The sequence below is a fragment of the Emys orbicularis genome, chromosome 4 (genome assembly GCF_028017835.1).
Source record: "Emys orbicularis isolate rEmyOrb1 chromosome 4, rEmyOrb1.hap1, whole genome shotgun sequence".
NCBI classification, from domain to species: domain Eukaryota; kingdom Metazoa; phylum Chordata; order Testudines; family Emydidae; genus Emys; species Emys orbicularis.
The window spans coordinates 39,911,301-39,933,217 of NC_088686.1; the positions used below are offsets into that span (position 1 = coordinate 39,911,301).

Here is a 21,917-nt window from a genome sequence, read left to right on the forward strand (position 1 = left end):
TTCCAGCAGTCTTTGCTTGCCATATGCCAGTACAGTCATGCTTGGTCTTCTCATACCTGGGGCATTGAAGTTCCTCAAGGTCCTGCTAAATACTTATCCACTAATAAGAGAACCTTCTCTTGCCTGGAATCTCAACATTGTCCTCTTGAGATTCGTGTGCATTCCCTGTGATCCTCTGTCAGAATACATCTTACTTCAGCTCACTCTGAAGATGGGTCACCCTTGTTGCTGTCTCTTCAGCTAGGAGAGTGAGTGAGCTGACCCTCTCTACATGATATTTCATAGGGACAAAGTGATGTTCTATCCTCACCCTAAGGTCATCCCCAAGATGGTCTCACAGTTCCATCTCAATCAATCAATCAATTTGCCTGTCTTCTTCCCAATGCCCAATCAACATTGAGAGAAAAATTACAGATGCTGGACATTTCCAGAGCCTTACTTTACTACATGGACAGAACCAAACTAATCAGATTGTCTCCCGATTTATTACTGGCTATAGCCAGCCATTCAAAAGGCCAGGCAACCTTATCACAGCTAATATCTAAGTGGATAACGCAACATATCTCGCTGTGTTACCAGCTGGCTGCTGTACCTCTCCCACTGAACATCAAGCTCATACCACCAGAGCTCAAGCAACATCTTCTGCCTGTATCAGAAATGTGCCAAATTCTGAAATCTGCAAGGTGGCAACACATAGTAACCCATTGATCTTTGTCAAATGTTATGCATTGGACTTAGCCACCAGGGCAGATGCCAAGTTTGGGAGAGCAGTACAACAATCACTGTTCAGCTGATGCAGCTGATAATGCTTCATCCCACCATCCAGCGAGGGTGCTACTTGCCAGTCACATATAGTGGGATCCATGCTGGCATACACTCAAAGGAGAAAGAACGGTTACTTACCCTATAGTAACTGGTTATTTGACCAGCCCTCCATTTCCTGCTTTCAGAGACCTCAGTGAACATGGGCTTTTAATTGCAAGGGAACTGATGGAGGATTGCGGCTGCTCCAACCTTGATGCCCTTGCATCGGAGCACGAGAAGCCATGGGGTGCTTGCAAAGCCCCAGTGGATACTGCTATTCAGTAGACTCTGATCTCATGCTCGTGAGACTCATGTGCACTTACAGTGCGATTCGCACTGACAACAACATCTCAAAGAACCACAGTTACTGTAGAGTAAGTAATCATTCTTTTCTCTGTTTTGGATAAGTTTCAAATATGGCTTTAATTGAATTATATAGTTGCTGATCCCCTGTTTGGCTGACACCAATACACTGATGAGGGTCAGCAGAAGACACTTTGTTTTCCTGAGAGAGAGCTATTGCTAGTATGCTTTCTATGAGCTGGGTAGATGAACATCCTGGATTTTCTTCCAGATTTTTTTAAATTGAGCAAAAAATAATAATTTTATACCCTGGGGACTGTTGTTATTAGACCTAGAAACTGAGTTTTTGAGCATATGCCACACTTTGTTTTTATTTATTATTTGTAGTTTCACAAAGAGAAACAATTCTCTGAAAAAGATGAGACAGGTCTGCTTCCCTTTAGAATATTGCCTTGTTTAATCTGTTTATCTGTACAGTTGGGAAACTGTTGTACATTCTATTTTTTGACGTTTTCGTCTTCACATTATAGTAAGGTTTGGTACTACTGAGAGTTTAAACTCTCTGGGGCAGGAACTGTCTTTTGTTGTGGGTGTACAGTGCAATGCAAATAGCAATAGGTTTCTAGGCTGCCATCTGAGTGTCTGTTCCATTGCTCCTTTGTCATTACAGACCCTTTTATCTCTGGTAGGTGATTGAGGTTTGACTCCAACTATGCTGTTGAAGAACTGCACCTTTTGCTATATTTCAGTCTGATAAAGGTTGATTCTCTTTGGGAATAAAGGAGGCTTGTAAAGCCATGTTAAATCTCTGTTTGACCAAGGAGGTGTACATTTTCCTCCCTAATGCTGACCATACAACAATTTTTCATTCATTTGTTATTTTGCTTCTATAACATTTTTGGGTGACCTTTCATCTGATTCAGATTGCAGCCTTCTGGGGCAGACTGCACTAAACATGTAATAGCCCTGCTTAGAGCTATCCACTTGTTTCCCTCTTTGTATCCTGGTAAAATTAAAGGTGTCATTGTCACTCTAAAAGCTTGGTATGGGACCTAGCTAGGATGGTCTTGCTGTCTGGTGAGCTGAACTCCCCAGGATGAGCAGCAAAGCTTCCTTAGTTGAAGGCCTTTAGCCCAGTTTGCACAGACTTCGGAGCCATGCTATCATTTGACTTTGTAATTGATTAATTTTGTGTGGCTTGTGAGTTTTTGCTTAGTTTTGGTTTATACTTAAGCTTACAGCAGCAACAATAAGGTTTATGGTTCTTTGTAGATTAGGAACTAGATTAAAAGAACCTGATGCAGAGTAGTGTAATTTATATCTCCATGTGCCAGTGAGGCCTCTTATGCCAAAGGAAGTATTCACTCAAAAAAAAAAAAAAAAAAGCAATGTTGCTTCTATGTGCCCTTCAGCAAGTAGTGGAGGGACAGTCTTTGAAGAACTCCAGAGGAACCTGGTCAGTAGGAAAGCTGAGGAGATGCTCAGTATTAGTGCATGCACCATCTAACCTAGCCACACGCCTTCCCTGGATCTTACCACCCACTTGTTTTCAATTGTGCTCAACTTGCTATAGGTTGGATTTGAACCATTGGCGTAGAGATGAAATGCTGCCTATGTATCCTGCTATTGATTCATTGCCCAAAACTTTCTACAATCTTTAGTAGATATATTTCTACTGCAAAAAATATAAAATTTTGAGTATACATATTCTTTGCATAATTCTTATGTATAAATGTTTCTATTTTCAAAAAATGACTGTGGTTCATTCCTCTTTGTGGGGGGTGGGGTGTACATACGCACATACTTCTGTTGCAGATTTACAAATTAATATTTTTGTTAAATCCACTTCACTATTATAATTACAATACAAGGAAATTGTAGATTCTTTCTCCATAATATCACTAAGATATGGCCTATTCTATCCAGCCACACATCAAGTGCTTAAAGAGCTCTGAAAAAAGGGCGGGTGTCATGATCCCCACATCTGCCCATCTCCCTTTCCAGTGCTTAATTCTGCCCCAAATGCCCAAATCAATCCTGTCCCTTCAGCCCTCCCATCTGTTCTGCCCCCTCCAGCCTCATCTCTGCTCCTCCTGCAGCCCCTGGATTTTTTCACACCCATCTTCTAGGCCTAGTGGGGGGCCTGCAGCAGGAACCCCTTCTGCCCCTTCCAGGCTGGGGGGGCAGCTCCAAGAGTTCTTCATCCCCCTTTGCCCTTCCCAAGCCTCATGTTGCAGAGAGAGAGAGGGGAGGAGCAGAGGAGCCATCCGTTCACAAGAGAGGCTGGGGAGGAGGGAGCGCAGCTGCTCTGAGCTGCTGTACTCTTTCTGCTCTTCCCCTCCTCCATCAGAATGGTGTGGGCTTTTGAGGGGAGGGGCAGAGAGCTCTGCCTGCTTTCTGCACCAGCTCTGATTCACTGCTGTACTCCTGGAGGTGGGCAAGTGGTGAAGGCAGCCAGTCATAAGGGGTTTTCTCCAGGTTGTACTAAAAATGTGCACCCTTCAGCTACCCAGTTCATTTCTAGGAAATTTCATTTCCTGGGGCTGCAACCTGGAGCACTTTAAGCACTACACAAAACTAAAACTCTCATCCAGGTTCTTATCATCTCACATCTCAGTTACTGCAATGTCCTTTTCTTGCCCCACTCATACCCAGTCAGAATGCTTCTGCAGGGATCATTTTCCTAGCATGTTGCTTTAACATCACCATTCTCTTTGCTTCACTCTTCTGGCTCCCTCCTCTCTGTCACGTCAAACAAGCTAGTTGTTTCCGCTTTCAGGACCCATCCCAACCCATCCCTACCTTGCCTATCATCTCTCATTCAGTTTCAAAAGATTGACTCACACCTCGTTTGGTTTATGATGCCAGTCTCCATTGTCTGCTTGTTAAATGTTTAAACCAGCTCCTTCATGCTTTCTCCATGCTTGACGTGCTTCCTCATGCTTGACAGGAGCTTCCTGTAAACATCCATAGAGATACTTCATTATCCTCCTTCAACCCCCCCCTTAAAACTCTCCTTTGCCAGGATGCCCACAAAAAACTGTTCAATGGTTCGGCTGTTGGCGTCCTGAGAGCACAACCTGTCATGCTGACCAATATTGTCTCATTGTTTCCTTGTACTCCCCCATTTGTCAGTATACATCTGTTGTCTCTTGTCTTAAAATTAGCTTTTAAGGTCTTTGGGGCAGGGTCTGTCTTCTTGTTCTGTTTGTACAGAATCTAACACAATGGGGTCTGGGTCCATGGCTCCTAAATGCTATGATGATGATGATAATAAGAATTAATAATAAGATGAAAATTAGAAATTACATCCATTGTGAATAAGAATCATTGCAATCAAGAAATTGATTAAAATTCTTTATAGATGCTCATGATAAGAGTGCAATTTGTTAACAATTGCATTATTGTTATCATTTTTAGCTGTAAGTAGCAATTATTTTTACACTGAGTAGTTTAATGACACATACACAGATATTTATATAAATCCTGGAGGTTACAACATGAGCAGGGAATTTTAGTGTTTCAGACTTCAGAATAGGGTTGAAAGCATTTATCGAACCTGTATAATGCTTCTTTTTTCTTGTGTTCTATTCTTCAGAGTACCCGAGTGGCCTTGGACCATCTAGAGTCCGTTCCTGAGAAACTGAGCCTTTTGGAAGATTTCAAAGATTTTGGAGTGAGAACGTTTTCACTTGTCTCTCAGTATTTCTGAATTGTTGAGAATAATTGACAACTTCCTGATGTGCAAAGAAAAATCTATTACCTAAAGGACATACAATGAAATCTAAACTACAGTATTCCAATTTTAACTCATATAGTAATAGTGGGGTTTATTTCCTACTCTTGGGGAATTAGTTGAAAATCGTGGAATTAGTTTAACTTTATACTGGTAAGGAAATACTGGAATAAGAACAGATTTAAAAATTTTATTAAAGCTAATGCTAAAAAAATTATATAATACATAGGTTGGGAAAAGAGTGTCTGTACATCTGGGTATAGTGCTTAGATTATCCACAAATATAAAGTTAGTTTTTAAAAGTCATATGACTACATTATAAAACTTTCAGTTTAGGCAAGCCAAGATAATTGAGCAAACTATTTAAAGTACTGTTGCTATAGACTTTACTGACTTGTTCAAAATATGTTGATGTGGTGCCTTTTTTATTAGTGATTATAACTTCTGCATCAATAATTAGAAAGAGGTAGGTTATTGTTTGATTTTTATATAGACATTACATCCTGCAGTTCCCCTGGCAGCGCTATCCACAATGAGGACTGCTGAGTGCCTGTGGTTTCACAGCCCAGGTCATTTATTGATAAGTCTGTGAAAACTACATAATGAACATGAAAGCTGTTTGAGTGTCAAGTTCATTCATTATGTTAGGTAGATACATCCTCATATATTGAGGGGGAAAATCAAGCACAAAGTTCAGTATGCCAAATTGATAAACATTGTCAGATCACCTTGAACATCAAATGCTATCATTACTTTCTATTAATGTATACTCCAATGTTTAGGAGTGCAACTCTTACATGTAAAGTGCTTTCTTTGGAAGTCTACAATATGTGCTGCAGATCTTCCACATTCTGTTTGACAGTACCAAGGTTCAAGAATGACTTAGGTCACAAAGCCCCAATTCAGCAAAGGTCTTAAGCATGTGCATAAGTTCCATAGAAGCTAATGAGCTTTGCAGAATCAGGTCCCAGTAGAATGAATGTAGTGGTCTGAGTCTCATCCTTAGACTGTTTGCAGCTTTGTGCTATTGTTTTTTCCTGCTTAGTGGTGTATTAACAGAGAGATTGTTGTGCATAATGAAGGGAGATGCATTAGTAATACAGAACAAAGCAATTTAATTGCCAAATCCTGTTTGCTGTACTCAGACAAGTAGTCCCACTGATTTTAACAAGACTACTCTTGTGAGAGAGGTAAGCAGAATTTCACTTTACTTTATGTACTTCACTTCACTTTTTATCTCAGACAAAACATTTCCTAAAGTACTTTACAGAGTTAAATTGTAGCACAAAAGGGAGAGAGAAGAGAGTTTAGAAATTATATTTGAAGGTTGAAGAGCAATTGATAATTGATTAGTTGTAGCGATACAGAAAGGCTGAGTTGGGTTGTAATGCATACATGCTAACCTGCCATACAACTTGGGTTATAAATTCTTTGGCATGCACAGCCCTTGCCATCATCTTTTGCATGTGAAGCACTACACATCTTTATGGCACTGTAGGAATAATAATGGGTCAAATCATAAAGTCCTCCTTCAGATTTTACTCAATTACTTGATGATTTCAATAAGAATTTTGTTTGTGTAACGACTTTGGGATTTCAACAAATAATAACAACAACAATAATACAGTTAGCTCTTATTTAACCATCATCAGTGATAATTCACTTTAAACACTGCAATTAAATCCATTCATCCCAGTTTTTAAAATATCTTCCTAACAGATCCAGAGAAATGAGTGGAAATAGCTGAGGTTTGCAGTAAATCTGCCTGTATAGTTTCTATACTTGGTTTCTCACCTAATACCTACAAAAGTGTTTTTTTTTCACAGCATAGCTGTCAAATAAAGATATATGGTTGTCTTGACTCATGGGGACATATTGACAGTGTTAGGAGAGAGCCTGTCAAGGCTGGTAAACCTACAATTAGATCTTTTGGGGCTTAATGGCTAAATTGCTGTGCTGTAATTCTTTTACATTCATGAGAGCCACACAAAATTAGGAAATTCTATTCTGAAAGCCTGTTGTTATTTTCTAAAGGAGAGTTGGGAACCCAATAGCTCGCTCAAACTTTTAAATCAGAATTGTTTAAAACATCCATCAGTGAAAATGCATATTAATTTTCATTTATTTTCTATATAGAATCTTTCATACTGAGAGATCCACGAGCACTGCACAAATTATGTGTATGGGAGACACTGTATTCTGGTCTTTAGAGCACAAGACTGTGAGTTAGGAGACCTTGGGGCTGATTCAGACTTCATCTTGGTTTTACATCGGTTTATGTCCGTTGTCTTCAGTGGAGCTCTGATTAGAGCTGGGTGAATAACTGATTTTTTGCTTCATTGGCAGTTCCCCCTCCTGATGTGGAAAAGGGATTTGAACTTGGGTTTCATGCATTGCAGGAGAGCACCCTAACCACTGAACTATGGGATATTCTGGTCTTTCTCAGTCTCTCCTGTTGAAGTTCTTCCACTTTTGATGAATAATTAACTAGCCATTGGAGTAGGGACTTGAACTAGGGTCTTCTATATTTTAGGGGAGTGTCCTAACCACCAAGCTATAGAGTAATTCTCACATCTTTTCATTGGCCCAATGACTATTCATTGTCATTCATAGTAGCAATTCATAGTATTTAATAATTGGTTTATAAAAAATGGAACACCTTCAGTGGGAGGGAGGGAGAGAACCACACCAGAATATCCCATAGCCTAATGGTTAGGGCTGTCTCTTGCAACTTGGGGCTACTCTAGTTAAAATGGAGGGGGAAATTGAACGTGGGGCCACATCCCACGTGATTGTACTAACCACTAGGCTAAAAATTGTGAAGAAGTGCACCAGTAACACCACAACCACCACCTCCTCTGGTAGTTTTGTGAATGGCAACTTACATCCCAAAAATATTTGGCAAATTCAAATCAAATTTGCAAATAGTTTCGGTTCTACCCAAACTGTATTTTTTGGTGAATAAACTATTTGCTCAGAAAATTTTGCTCTAGCTCTATTTCTGATATACCTTAGCATGAGTGAGATCAGCATCAGACTCCTGAGCGCTAATCCTGCAATGTGATTTTGGGCAAGAAACTGCACCTCTCTGTGCCTCACTTCCCTTGTCTGTTAAGTTGAGCTGACGATACCTATCTCACAGAGGAGTTGGAGTGGTTGGGCAATTAGTATTTGTAAAGCACTGTGAGATTCCCAAAGGGAAAGCATTCATTCCGATTGTTGTTTTTGCTATTTATTCACATCAGCACTTACATTTACTCAGTGTTGGGCTGGGGGCGCAAACCCTTCCGCACAAAAGGTGGAGAGGAAAATTTTAGGAAGAGTCACGAGGGCAGACTTTTCAGACAAGTGAAATAAGTTGGGTAATATCCACATAGAACAGACAGGACCTCCATTTTTAAGGTCTTTTCTGAAGAGCTTCTACCCAGTAAACTTGGTGGAACTCATGTGGTCCGGGGAAAATTAGGTGTTTTTTTTTAAAGTATAGATGTGCGCTGAAAAGTGTCATTATAAAAATGACTTTGTGGGGTTCTATGTATGTTGTTTCTCAGTGACTTCATAACAAATTTACCGAGTTTACAAATCGGATAATTTTTTTTGTAACTGCCAGCTTTGCAAATTAAACTGGGGTCTGAATGTGAAGTTGAGTTCCTTCTGACTCATATAATCATTAACATCAGTACTGAAGATTCTGAGACTGGAACTTAGTTAATAAATCTTTTGGTGAAATGTGTGCCTGATTAGACCCTAGCTTACTCTCCAGTAGCTGTGTTGACTCTGCAAATCCACCTGTGAGTAAAGGTGGGAAAAAACTTTGCTTTTTTTCAGTCAAATATGTGGAGAAAAGATGATCTTGTGGTGAAATCACTGAATAAGGATTCAAAAGATCTTATTTCACTCCATGCTCTGTCACAGACATCTTGTGTAATTTGGGCAAGTCGTTTAATCTCTATGTGCTTCAGTTCCCCATTGGTACAATGAGGACAGCACTACTTAATTTCTCCTTCCCTTTGTCTGCCTTGTCTGTTTAGATTTTAAGATATTTGGGACTGAGGCTGTCTCTTACTATGGATTTATAGAGCACCTAGCACAATAAGGCCACCAGCTTTGGTGAGGCAGTATAGTCATGCAAATAATAAATAGTTTTAATGATATCATAATTAAGGCTACGATTTAGTAATCGGTATTTTTAGTAAAAGTAAATGGACAGGTCACAGCCAATAAACAAAAATTCACGTCCTGTGACCTGTCCATGACTTATACCCATGACTTAAATCTTAGCGGGGGGGAGGGGGTGGCACTGCTCGGGGGGGAACCCCGGGGGGGGGTGGCCCCGGGGCCAGCTGCACCAGCTGCTGGGGGCCACCAAGCAGTGGCTGCTGTAGCTGCCCCCGGGGCCGCCCACCTACCACTGCTCCAGCTGCCCCGGGACCACTGCCGGGGGCCGCCAAGCAGCGGCTGCACCAGCCGCCCAGGACCGCTGCTCAGGCAATCCCCAAGGTCAGCCGCACTGGCCGCTACTCGGGACTGCCCAAACAGTGGCGGCCCTGGGGCCGCTGGAGCAGTGGCTGGTGCAACTGGCTGCGGGGCCACCTGAGCGGCTGTCTGCAGAGCCACTCCAGCAGTAGCCATTGGGCTGTCCCCGGGGCCACCTAAGCAGCTGGCCCTGGGGTCAGCAACACTGGCCTCTGCAGAAGTCACAGAGATCGCGGAAAGTCACAGAATCCGTGACTTCTGCAACCTCCATGACAGGCAGGAGCCCTAATCATAATAGATGGACTTTAATTCAAGGAGAACTTCGGTTGAGTAAGATCATGGCATCTTTGTGTAGCCATTTTTCTGACCATAAATATCCACCCTTATTTCCCTGAGCCAACACCTCAAGAAAGAATGGTTACAAATACCAGATTTTTAAGAAAAGCTTCACATATTTACTAAGAGTGCATTTTCCAAGACAGAGAAGTGCTCTCAAAGGGATATTTCTGCTGTACTACAACTTTATCAGATCCTACAAGCTAAGCAGTGTCAGTCCTGATTTGTATTTGAATGGAGACCTCCAAAGAACACCAAAGTATTGTAGTAAATGGTGGTGGTTGGTCTGTGTATGGTATTCTTCCTTCCATGTCAATCTGCTATGGATTGCAGATACATAATTTAGATATGCAACTCAGGGTTCAGTTCATATCCAGACTTTTAGTTCCGGTCTATCTCTAATACTGTATATCTGTATAACACTGTTTGAAAACTTGCCACTTGGTACAATTTGAAGTACAAATTTCAAATTTGAATTTGGCAGTATTTGGTCCCTTATGCTGGAGGTTTTTGATTATTTTATATAGGAAGACAAAATTATATTTATTAAATGTGAGTTCTGTCATGTTTCCTAATTGGTATGCCCATGTAGGTGGTGGTTGTCATTTAAATGCTTGAAAATTGTGCTTTTATTGAGTGTTTTCCTACATTAAGCCACAATAACTACCTGACTGCAGTATTATAGAGAGCTAGATTTGTATCCCTTTGCTGTGAAGGTAGGGTTTGATTTGAGGTTCTGTTAGTATTTCAGTTTGAAATGATACATTTGAAAATGATGCTTCCATACTATGGGGAAGAATATCTCTTCTAGATCCTGCTAAGTACAGCAGAGTCCTAGAATATTACAGCACACTTCCAGCAAATTTCACTTTGCTGTAGGATGAACAAGTTAAGCGCTTCAACACTGTTTTTCTCTTTCCAAGACTAATGTTAGTTGTCCCCCATATATCAGTGGTAGAGTGGGGTTGGGCAAAAGGAGGCACTTCTCTGTGTAATTATGGTTCACAGCCTCTGTTGCACCCCACTACACTGACTCTTTTAGGTGGCGCATTGGCTAATTTATCACGTGTCTGTGTTGCATTTTTTTTTCATTTCCAAAACATTGTAAGATAGTACCCTCAGAACATCTTTCTTATTTATTTTTGTATTAAGGTAAAGTTACAATAAAACATTAACATACAACATTGTACTTTACTTATTCAGGATCAGGAATTCAAGGAATTTGACTAAAGATTATGACTTGCTGGCTGGGGAGCCCTCCTCCTCTGAATACTCTAAAAAGGGTGACCACATTTCTAAATACCTATCCTCTTCTTGGAGCTTCTCTTGTGTACATACCTGCTGTGAAAGTTTTTCCATTATAAGGACACTCCAAATTTTACTATACCACAATTCCCTAGAATGAGAAGTCACATTTTTCCAATAATGTGCAATACAAAGTCTAACAATAAAAAAGAAATTAATTTGTTGTTCCATTTAAAATGTAGATCTTTACTGGAGCATTAAGTAAGCAGATATGGGGATCTCTAGGAAGCTGCCATTTTGTCATGAAGTGAATCTCTTTAATAATTTCCTCTCCAAACTGTCTAATTCCTGGACACAACCACCACATGTTCCCTTTACCCCACAACCTTTCCAACAGAGCTCCTCCCTAGCTGCAAAAATATGATGGATCTTAACTGGAGTCATATGCGATCAGTACCGTAATTTATAAAAAAAATTCTTTATGAGCTACACAAAGGCAGCTGTATCTAAATACCCCTAACTAATTTTGTTTTTCCCCCATGAAAGAAATATACTGAATTCCATGATACGATTTAGTTCTGGGGGGAAGTTGTAAAGAATCATTGATTAATCAATATTAATTAGCAAGGGGGAAAAAGCCTTTTATTTTTAAATTTGATTGTTTTCATCTTAACGTCAGGGTTCTGTAGAGAGCCTCTTACACCTTCATCTCCAGCAAGGCAGTAGGGGTCCTATATTTCTAGCCCTGAACGCCAGTATTTAATCAGCCCTTACTGTTTTGAATGTCTATTAGCGATACTCTTATTTACATGAGCAGACTAGGTTTCTTTCTTTAGCTACTCTCTCACCTTACAAAAACAGTCAGACCTTTTTATGTGTTTCCAGGAATCTCATCATCAGAGGGAGATAATTGAAGAGAGATACACTAAATACAAGGAAATTGTGGGCTCTCTACAGCAGCAGCTGGAGGATTCAAAGCGCAGAATCAAAAACTTCAAAGTATGTCTGTCTCCTTTCTCTTGTGTTGTTCCCTCTTGCATTCAGTCACTAGCAGATGCGCATTTTATGGAGATTAGCTCAAGTTGCAGGCATTGACTAAAATCCTATATGAGCAATGTTTCTGCTTCGCTTATCAGGCCTTGCCTGCCAAGTGTGCAGCCAAATGGGCCCCAGCTCTGTCAGCATTTATTCCCTAGAAACACCCCGTTGCACTTTTTCTATTTGCTTTCCTTCTGGTCCTCTAACTTAAAAGGTAAATTTAGAGACCTAATTTTCCCCAATTCCCCAAGTGAAAAGTACCCTGATCCCCTCTCTCAGCTACCAACCTCATCTACTTATAGCAAAGTGCTCATTCATCATGTCACTTCTCATTGGTTACACTGCTAATAGCCACTTCCTTTAACTGGAAATTGAGAATTTCTTGTGGCACAGGGTGGCAGGGCAGCTTCCTGCACAGTCAAGAAGGAGTTAAAGAGCTCATGAATCTTTTAAGGATGGGTCCTTAAAAGGGGGTTCACGCTGGGTAGCATCTGGTAAAAACTGCACTAGAGCACAGAGCTCCCTGGTCCCAGGCAACAGGCTGTCTACTGAAAAAAATGCTTGAGAGCACCAGCCACACTGAGCCCTTTGATGAAAAAGAGGGACCAGCTTTTCCTTACTTTTCTTTGTGAAGCTCTGGGATTCAGCCGGGGTTGTTTGGACATGCAAGGGATAAGGAGCCCAGATCTTCCTCCCAAGGACTATTGGCCTTTACCCTGCAGGAGGCTGCAGGGACCCGGCCCATTTGTGAGCCATGGACATCTTTGTCTTTTTCTTTTGGACTATTTTAGCCCTGACCAGAAGAGGGCAGACTCCCTAAGAGTTATGTATCCCAAGTACATAACCCAGACTACAGTCCTGCTGCCCTCCAAAGAAGGATATCCAAGACCAGAGAGGGGCACCCTGCCTTTAACCCAGCGGGCCGTCAGAGAGATACAACTTATCACACACAGAAACAGGCAACAGATGATGGCAAAGACCAAAATAAAACAAAAGGTCCTTACCAATATTCTCACAAAACAACAGAGACAAAGTGAAACTCGCTTTCTTTCAACTATTTTGCAGGCCAGTGTTCAAACTCTAGTCAAGTTTCCCATGCTTCTCTTGACCTGCTGCTCACAAACAGGGAAGAATTGGTAGGGGAAGTAGAAGTGGGTGGCAACCTGGGCAGCAGTGACCGTGAGATGGTTGAGTTCAGGATCCTGACAAAAGGAAGAAAGGAGAGCAGCAGAATACAGACCCTGGACTTCAGAAAAGCAGACTTGGACTCCCTCAGGGGACTGATGGGTAGGATCCCGTGGGAGGCTAATATGAGGGGGAAAGGACTCCAGGAGAGCTGGCTGTATTTCAAATAAGCCTTATTGAGGGTGCAGGAACAAACCATCCTGATGTGTAGAAAGAATAGTAAATATGGCAGGTGACCAGCTTGGGTTAACAGAGAAATCTTCAGTGAGCTTAAACACAAAAAGGAAGCTTACAAGAAGTGGAAATTTGAACAGATGACTAGGGAGGAGTATAAAAACATTGCTCGAGCATGCAGGGGTGTAATCGCAAAGGCCAAAGCACAATCGGAGTTGCAGCTAGCAAGGGATGTGAAAGGTAACAAGAAGGGTTTCTACGGGTATGTTAGCAACAAAAAGAAGGTCCGGGAAAGTGTGTGACCCTTACTGAATGGGGGAGGCAACCTAGTGGCAGATGATGTGGAAAAAGATTAAGTGCTCAATGCTTTCTTTGCTTCAGTCTTCACAGACAAGGTCAGCTCCCAGACTGCTGCACTGGGTAGCACAGTATGGGGAGGAAGTGAGCCGCCCTCAGTGGTGAAAGAACAGGTTAAGGACTATTTAGTAAAGCTGGACATGCATAAGTCCCTGGGGCCGGGTGCAATGCATCTGAGGGTGCAGAGGGAGTTGGCTGATATGATTGCAGAGCCATTGACCATTACCTTTGAAAACATGTGGTGATTGGGGGAGGTCCCGGATGATTGGAAAAAGGCAACTATAGTGCCAATCTTTAAAAAAGGGAAGAAGGAGATTCTGGGGAACTACAGACCTTAGTCTGAATCCTCACCTTAGTCCCCGGAAAAATGATGCAGCAGGTCCTCAAGAAATCCATTTTGAAGCAGTTGGAGGAGAGGAAGGTGAACAGTCAACATGGATTCACCAAGGGCAAGTCGTGCCTGACCAACCTGATTTCGTTCTATGATGAGATAACTGGCTTTGTGGATAGGGAGAAAGCAATGGACATGATATATCTTGGCTTTAGCGAAGCTTTTGATATGGTCTCCCACAGTATTCTTGCCAGCAAGTTAAAAAAGTATGGATTGGATTAATGGATTATAAGGTGGATAGAAAGCTGGGTAAATCGTCGGGCTCAACGGGTAGTGATCAACAACTCCATGTCTAGTTGGCAGCCGGTATAAAGCGGAGTGTCCCAGGGGTTGGTCCTGGGGCCAGTTTTGTTCAACATCTTCATTAATGATCTGGATGATGGGATGGATTGCACCCTCAGCAAGTTTGCGGATGACACTTAATTGGGGGTAGAGGTAGATATGCTGGAGGGTAGGGATAGGGTCCAGAGTGACCTAGACAAATTGGAGGATTGGGCTAAAAGAAATCTGATGAGGTTCAACAAGGGCAAGTGCAGAGTCCTGCACTTAGGATGCAAGAATCCCATGCACTGCTACAGGCTGGGGACCGACTGGCTAAGAAGCAGTTCTGCAGAAAAGGACCTGGGGATTACAGTGGACAAGAAGCTGGATATGAGTCAACAGTGTGCCCTTTTTGCCACAAAGGCTAATGGCATATTGGGCTGCATTAGTAGGAGAGTTGCCAGCAGATTGAGGAAAGTGATTATTTCCCTCTATTTGGCACTGGTGAGGCCACATCTGGAGTATTGCATCCAGTTTTGGGCCCCCCACTACAGAAAGGATGTGGACAAATTGGAGAGAGTCCAGCGGAGGGCAACGAAAATGATTAGGGGGCTGGGGTACATGACTTCTGAGGAGAGGCTGAGGCAACTGAGCTTATTTAGTCTGCAAATGAGAAGAGTGAGGGGGGATTTGATAGCAACCTTCAACTACCTGAAGGGGGGTTCCAAAGAGGATGGAGCTAGGCTGTTTTCAGTGGTGGCAGATGACAGAACAAGGGGCAGTGATCTCAAGTTGCAGTGGGGAAGGTCTAGGTTGGATATTGGGGAAAACTATTTCATTAGGAGGGTGGTGAAGCACTAGAATGGGTTACCTAGGGAGGTGATGGAATCTCCATCCTTAGAGGTTTTTAAGGCCCAGCTTGACAAAGCCCTGGCTGGGATGATTTAGTTGGTGTTGGTCCTGCTTTGAGCAGGGGGTTGGACTCGATGACCTCCTAAGGTCTCTTCCAACCCTATTCTTCTATGATTCTATGAAGACTCCAAGCTATGTTCAACGATTTAGTTGTATTTGGGGGGCTTTGTTTTGTTTTGGGGTCGTATGTAATGTCTACAGATTCTGAGCTCATAAGCGTGGAATTATTGATCTATTTCCTCTGGCAGAGAAATAAGAGAGGTGTTCTGGGCATTGACTTCCAGCTGACAGTGTAGCTATAGTAAGAAGCCCATGACTTCTCTGACATGTCCAAGCTATACTTCTATAGGGAAGGACTAACAGAAAGTGTGCAAGACAACATCCATTTCAGTTCAAGTGCTGGAGTTAACCTTCAACTTCCCCCACTTCTCATGTCCCTCCACAGCAGTTGCCATCAGCAATTACCAGATTTGGAAACCTGTTGAAATGCTGGTTGGCAGCAAGGCCTGCATCAGCTGAGAATATAATGCAATATTGCACTAAGCTGACCGAGCTCACTGTGCTGGCTTGATCTGAGTTTATATTAAGAACCCAATACTTGGCTTATTCCAAAATAATAATTTCCCCTTTCTTTAGACAACAGGAAACATTTCCTGGCTTCCCTTTAGTCAGGCCTAATTTGTTTTTTGCACAATATATAGTTGTCTTTGCTGTCACAGCTGTTGCAAATAGAACGGAATGTTCAAAAGTAGGTAACAGAAGGGTGCTAATCTGATTTCAGTGATCAGCCTGGCTTAGATCAAGAAATCCCTCTTTATTGCTTGCATTTCTTACCCTGCACTGAATTGTCTTATCTGCCTCAAATACACTATTGTTTTGCTTCGTTATGTTACTGTTACAGTTTATCATTAGCTATTCTATCACTCAGCCTTATGGAAGAGAGCGCGATCTAAAGAGATCAAAGTTCCTGCTTGCTAACTGTTTCAATTCACACTTTATATACAGTGCAGTACACTCACTGTATAAAGTAGCCAAGTATTTGGTAAGTGATAAGGAAGTGTATTTTAAAAGGGAGTTTTTATAAAGAGCTTCTGTGGTGTGCAGTAGCCTCATATCAACCTTTTTACATACAGCTTCTTGCCTCAGTCAGCCTCCCTCCTCCTGTATGACCTGTAAGCCCTTCCTCGCCGAATGTGCTTCTTTCAGCTTGCTTTCTGACATTAATCTCAGAGAAGGCACTATTTGGTCTCACTTTTGGACCTGATTATTTTATTTTAAGCAACAAAAATAAAAACAAACACAAACCAGAAGGTGCATGATCACTCTTTGTAGATTGCTATCCCAAGATCAATTTTGCCCCATCCCTTTCTTTTCAGTTGGCTCCTCTCCTTCTCACCTCCCTCCCATACTCTGTAATTTCATCTATTGAATTTAGGCTCATGACAGGCTGTAAAAAACCCGGTTGCTTAGAAGATCAGGACAAGTTATAAGTGCTATCTGGACAGATAGAAATGACAGATTTCCTGCAATGGGGGAGGTGGGGAGTGGGCTGAGTAAAAATAAGCATAGTACTGAACTGTCAGTCGGGGGGCTGAAAGATAGTGGAGAAAAGAGAACTGAGGGTAGGGGAAGGGAGCAAGAGGAAGGGTAGAACACAGTAATAGAACTGATAATAAAACAATATGTAGAATAACAAAATGAAATGAGAGAGAGAAAATTCACAGTGATGGGCACTATGCTACATAGAACTGAACATTTTAAGAAAAGTTCCCTGCCCGGAACAGCTTACAACCTAAATATGCAAACAACGACAACAACAAAAAGCAAAACCATGAAGGGTGTGGGGAAAGGGTGTAACAGAGAAGCTGCCAACTCTGCAAATGGAGAGGCTTGTTGCAATGCAGAGATTGCAGGTGCAGTACCTCAAGTACTGCTTGTTAATAGGTCTGTTTTAAGATCGGATTTTTGGAGGGAGTGAAGATGAAGGAAGAACAGCTTTACAGTTCCATATTCAGGAAAAAATCCTGAAATTTGTTTTTTCTTTTAAAGGTTATTACTGTAGGATGTATATTCTAGGTACCAAGTCCCTCATTGACACACAAGGGGATTAATGTGTGTAATTCCCATTAGTATTAATAGGAGCAAATCCCCTGTACATTAATGGGACAAAAGCTCCCTTTTAGTCTCTAAATTAATGCTGGGGGGGGGGGGGCGGTTTCCAAAGTGTAATACTACTAAGAATGATAAATTGCAGGATGCTTTTAAGAAAATCCCCTGATGCTTTTTATGAGGAAATTGAGTAGCAAAGTGTAGTATTCCATGAACCAATACATATGAGTGTTATCATCCCTTCTCATCTGAAGAAATAAAGTAATTAGAAACTAAGCCAACCTGTTAATCTTGTTTTGGAGAGCAATATATCTAAAGACCCCTTGCTTCAATGCTAAAACACATTTCCAGATATTTTTGGTTAAATTGCATTGTTTAAATGTTCTACTCTAGCCTCTAGACCAAGTGCCTCCTCTCAACAAAGTAATATGTTGTATGCACATATCCAGATGCTCTTTACTGTATAAATAAGAACAGCATATATGGTATTTTACTTTATTTTAAAATTGGGAGGAAAAATGGAAAAGCAATTTCAGGTTTTCATAGGTGAAATATCAAACCTGTATTTAAAAGTTTTGGATTTAATTAATGGAAGGGGAAAATGGATTTGAGTTTTGCAGTTACTTAGATTTCTTGTTGGAACAAGTTGATGTGGATCAGTGTTCAGCTGTGTCATCAATGCATGCATGCTCTGTCCTTCTGTTTCGTTCTGGGGTCTAGATGTGATTATACAGGAAAGGAAACATGCCACATTTATACAGCTCGTTATAGTGGCAAGAAGCGGCCAAGCTCCCTGGGCAAAGCAGGGAAAGTAGCTTCTTTCTAGGAGTTCTGAATGTTGACAAGGGCAAGAAATTTGGGACAAAATCAGATGTAAACCTAACTACAAGATTTATGTTCTGGGGATTGGAATCAGAGTTTATCAGTTTCATGCTAAAAAATACCATCTCTGTGTATAACTAAACTGGAGGCTGTTTTTAATCTCAGTAAATAAGGAGATATATAACTTAAGTAATGCAAATTTTTCACAGAAAGCATGTTCATTGCCTTTCTTAGGATGAGAAAATGGATGCTGATGTTTCCGACATACAAGCGGCAACTCTCTCCTCCAACTGGCGGACTAAAACCAGCTTTATGTCTAGCTCACTGCTTTCAGATTCAGGCTGTAAGTATTGTTATTTAATAGGAAAACGCCACAACACAATTGGGTATTCTCTGCTTTTAAAACTATTTTAGTGGAATGACAGAGACCCCATTGAAATCATCATAGGATTCTTGCTGGCTTTCAGCTTCAGGCACTGAATTTATTGCTTTACCTAGTTAGTGCTATGTCACACTGGGATTTTTTCCATTTGGAAATACTGCATTTTGTCAGCAAAGTCCAGAAGAAAGAAAATTACATGCATTGTAATATGAATCCTGGCAGTGGGAACCTTAGATTTAAAAGACACTGTATTTTCAGGTCACATGCAGATACCCAACCAAAGCACCCCCTACGAATTCCTATTAATTATTCTGTCTGACATTCGTGCCAGTGGAGTGTAACAGCAGAAGCAGAATTCCCTGTCCATTACCTCCTTTTTGGAAAGTTGCTGTTTGGTTGCAACTTCCAGCCCATGAGTTTATGCGTAACAGGTCACAAGAGGCTGCGGCAGTCTCTCAAAGAGGTAGTGATGTGATGAATGGGAGACTCTGAAGGGATGATGAGTTCCAACTCTGATGAAGTTGATTCTTTTCTGAACACTACTAAACCATCTCTGCCACAACTGACTTACAAAAATACCTCTGAAGAGATTATTTGGTCTCTGGAACAGGCCAGTTTGCAGCAGGCATCAGATTTTTTTTTTTTTTTTAATTCTGGAGAATGATACCCCTACAATTGTGTCACACACACCCCCAAATAATTTCAACATATACAGGTTGAATGCTGTACTATACATTTGAAGCATTGTACTCTGTATTTTTCTGAAACAGTGTCAGAGTTCAGTGCTACCTGCACCTTTCATCCCTCTTTGGTCTCTCTGAGAGCCCCCATACAAGTTGACAGGCCTTGAGGCCTCACCTCCTCAATGTGGAATCCTGTGGTTCTGTCACTCTTAAACTGTCTCACAGGGGTGCCGCACTCTGTACCAACTATGATTGCTCAGCAGACCCAGTGAATTTGGCTACCTTGGTTCTTCCCTTCTGAGCTATGACCAATGGTAAATAGTTACCCAGAACAACCTTTTCAAAACCAAGTATTGTTTAATCACAACAGTAGATACACAGCATGTCATGACAAAAGGTTTTGAAACACAATAAGAGATCTACACATACATCTGTTTTGCCTATAGGCTTAGGTAGGCAAGCTTATCCCAGATACCCCAACCTCTGGGGACTTGAAGTTCAGTCTTCTCCCCAGAGGAGTTATTTAAGTTAAGCACCATGAACACAAGAATAAATGGCTATAAACAGACCATCAACAAGTTTAGGCTCAAAATTAGGTGATAGTTTCCAACCATCAAAGGAATGAAATTCTGGAATAGCCTTCCAAGGGGAGCAGTGGGGGCAAAAAACCTAACTGGCCTTAAAGACTGAACTTGATAAGTTGATGGAGGGTATGGTGTGATGGGACTGCCTACCGTGGTATATGGCCCATCGGCGACTGCCAGTAGCAAAATCCCCAACAGCCGGAGATGAGACACTAGATGGGGAGGGCTCTGAGTTACTACAGAGAATTCCTTCCCAGGTATCTGCCTGGTGGGTCTTGCCGTCATGCCAACTGATCACCATATTTGGAGTCGTGAAGGAATTTTCCCCCGAGTCAAATTGACAGAGACCCTGGAGGGGGGGGTTTCATCTTTCTCTGTAGCATGGTGCACAGGTCATTTGCAGGTTTAAAATAGTGTAAATGGTGAATTCTCTAACTTGAAGTCTTTAAACCATGATTGGAGGACTTCAGTAACTCAGCCAGAGGTTAGGGGTCTATTACAGAAGTGGGTGGGTGAGGTTCTGTGGCCTGCAATGTGCAGGAGGTCAGACTAGGTGATCACGATGGTCCTTTCTGACCTTAAAGTCTATGAGGTAAAAATTAAATGACCCCGATATTATCTTTTAAATACCAGCAAGTGGAGCTATCTGAAGCTATTGTTCTCTTTCCTGCACGTGTGCAAATAACCCCTGCCTGAATTAACCTCTTGCAATCCTATAGCAAAAAACTTACAATACCAATCAACCACAATATATAATATTCATATACGATTACAGGCATCCCCATGTCCTTCACACAGAGTAAAGATATTCTCTATGAGTGGCATTTATAGGAGTTTATTAGCCAAGTAATTTTTACCTACTTCAGCAGTTGTGGTTCTGAGAAACAATTTTGGAAAGTAAACAAATAGATTTGCCAATCCTTTATTCTTCCTCTCTGACCCTAGACAGGGCTTCTTGCAGACTAATATAAAAACAGTGTTTTGGTTGGAACCCTTTGTTAAAATATTGGCAGACCGAAGGCTGCCAGACCCTGAGTGAGCATTACAGGCAGGCAGAAAGTGATGAGGGGATGGGAAACAATTTTATATTCCATCCCTCTGTGTGTGGGGTGGTGGTAAGATAGCTATATAGAGAGGGAACTAGATTGCATTCATTTATGTTACCTGACAAAGGGCCTTGCAAAACTATGGGCCATCTCTGATCCTGTAAAGTGATAATTAGTGCTTCCATAGCAATCTTCATTTTTATAGCACTTCACAAACGATATTAATTGCATAGTGCATGGGATTATCATCGTCGTTTCATCATACTTCTTCTGTTACAGTCCTTGGTTATGAATCTTTGACAGTCACCTCTTAATTTAGTATCAATCAGATGAAACACAATAACATACTTCTGTGAAACCCTACAGAAAATCTACCAATTTATTCTGCCTTGGTCTGCTGCTTCAGCACATCTGAGCTCTTATATCTACACAGCACAAGGAATCTCACCACAGAATCAGAGGAGATACTCTTTTTTTTAGGTGGAAGTCCTGACACAGTCTGTCTTGCAGTGCAATCTAGTAACTATCAACTATCTCAATGTTGTAAATGAAATCAGTATATTTGAAAATGTAGACAAAAATCCAAAAATATTTATAATAAATTTACATTTGTATTCTATTATTGTTTAAGAGTGCGATTAAAACTGTGATTAATCAAAACTATTTTTAATCTACTTAATTTGTTTTGCATTAATCACTTGAGTTAACTGTGATTAATTGACAGCCCTACTTTGTAGTGATGGGGATAAATACAAATGTGGAGTCTTTGTTTGTGTATTATTACATCTATCCTTGATTAAATATGATTTTCATCCAAATAAGAACTGGAAACACAATTAGCAACTATCATTTTTATAACATTCATGGATTTCTGTATGGGAAGTAGAGTGATCTACCTGATTCAGGGGACATACTTGAATCATACCTGAAAAGGGGCCATATCAAAATATCACAACCACATGAGGCAAAGAGCAAAAATTGAATGGGTCCTTGAAATGGAATTCTTCTTCAAGCATTAGAGGAGTGGTTCCACCAGGGTAGAGCAAAATGCTGGAGTAGAGTAACGTGGGGTA

The 21,917-nt window shown here is 41.2% G+C and overlaps 1 protein-coding gene across 1 annotated transcript in view; it reads left to right on the forward strand.

Annotated features, from left to right (window-relative positions):
* Positions 1-21,917, forward strand: part of CEP128 (centrosomal protein 128) — a 421,445-nt gene that overhangs the window by 389,827 nt on the left and 9,701 nt on the right. Inside the window, exons 20-22 of the mRNA XM_065403283.1 lie at positions 4,706-4,783; positions 11,786-11,899; positions 18,384-18,492. Of these exons, the coding sequence (XP_065259355.1) occupies positions 4,706-4,783; positions 11,786-11,899; positions 18,384-18,492 (301 nt within the window). The remainder of the gene's footprint in view (positions 1-4,705; positions 4,784-11,785; positions 11,900-18,383; positions 18,493-21,917) is intronic.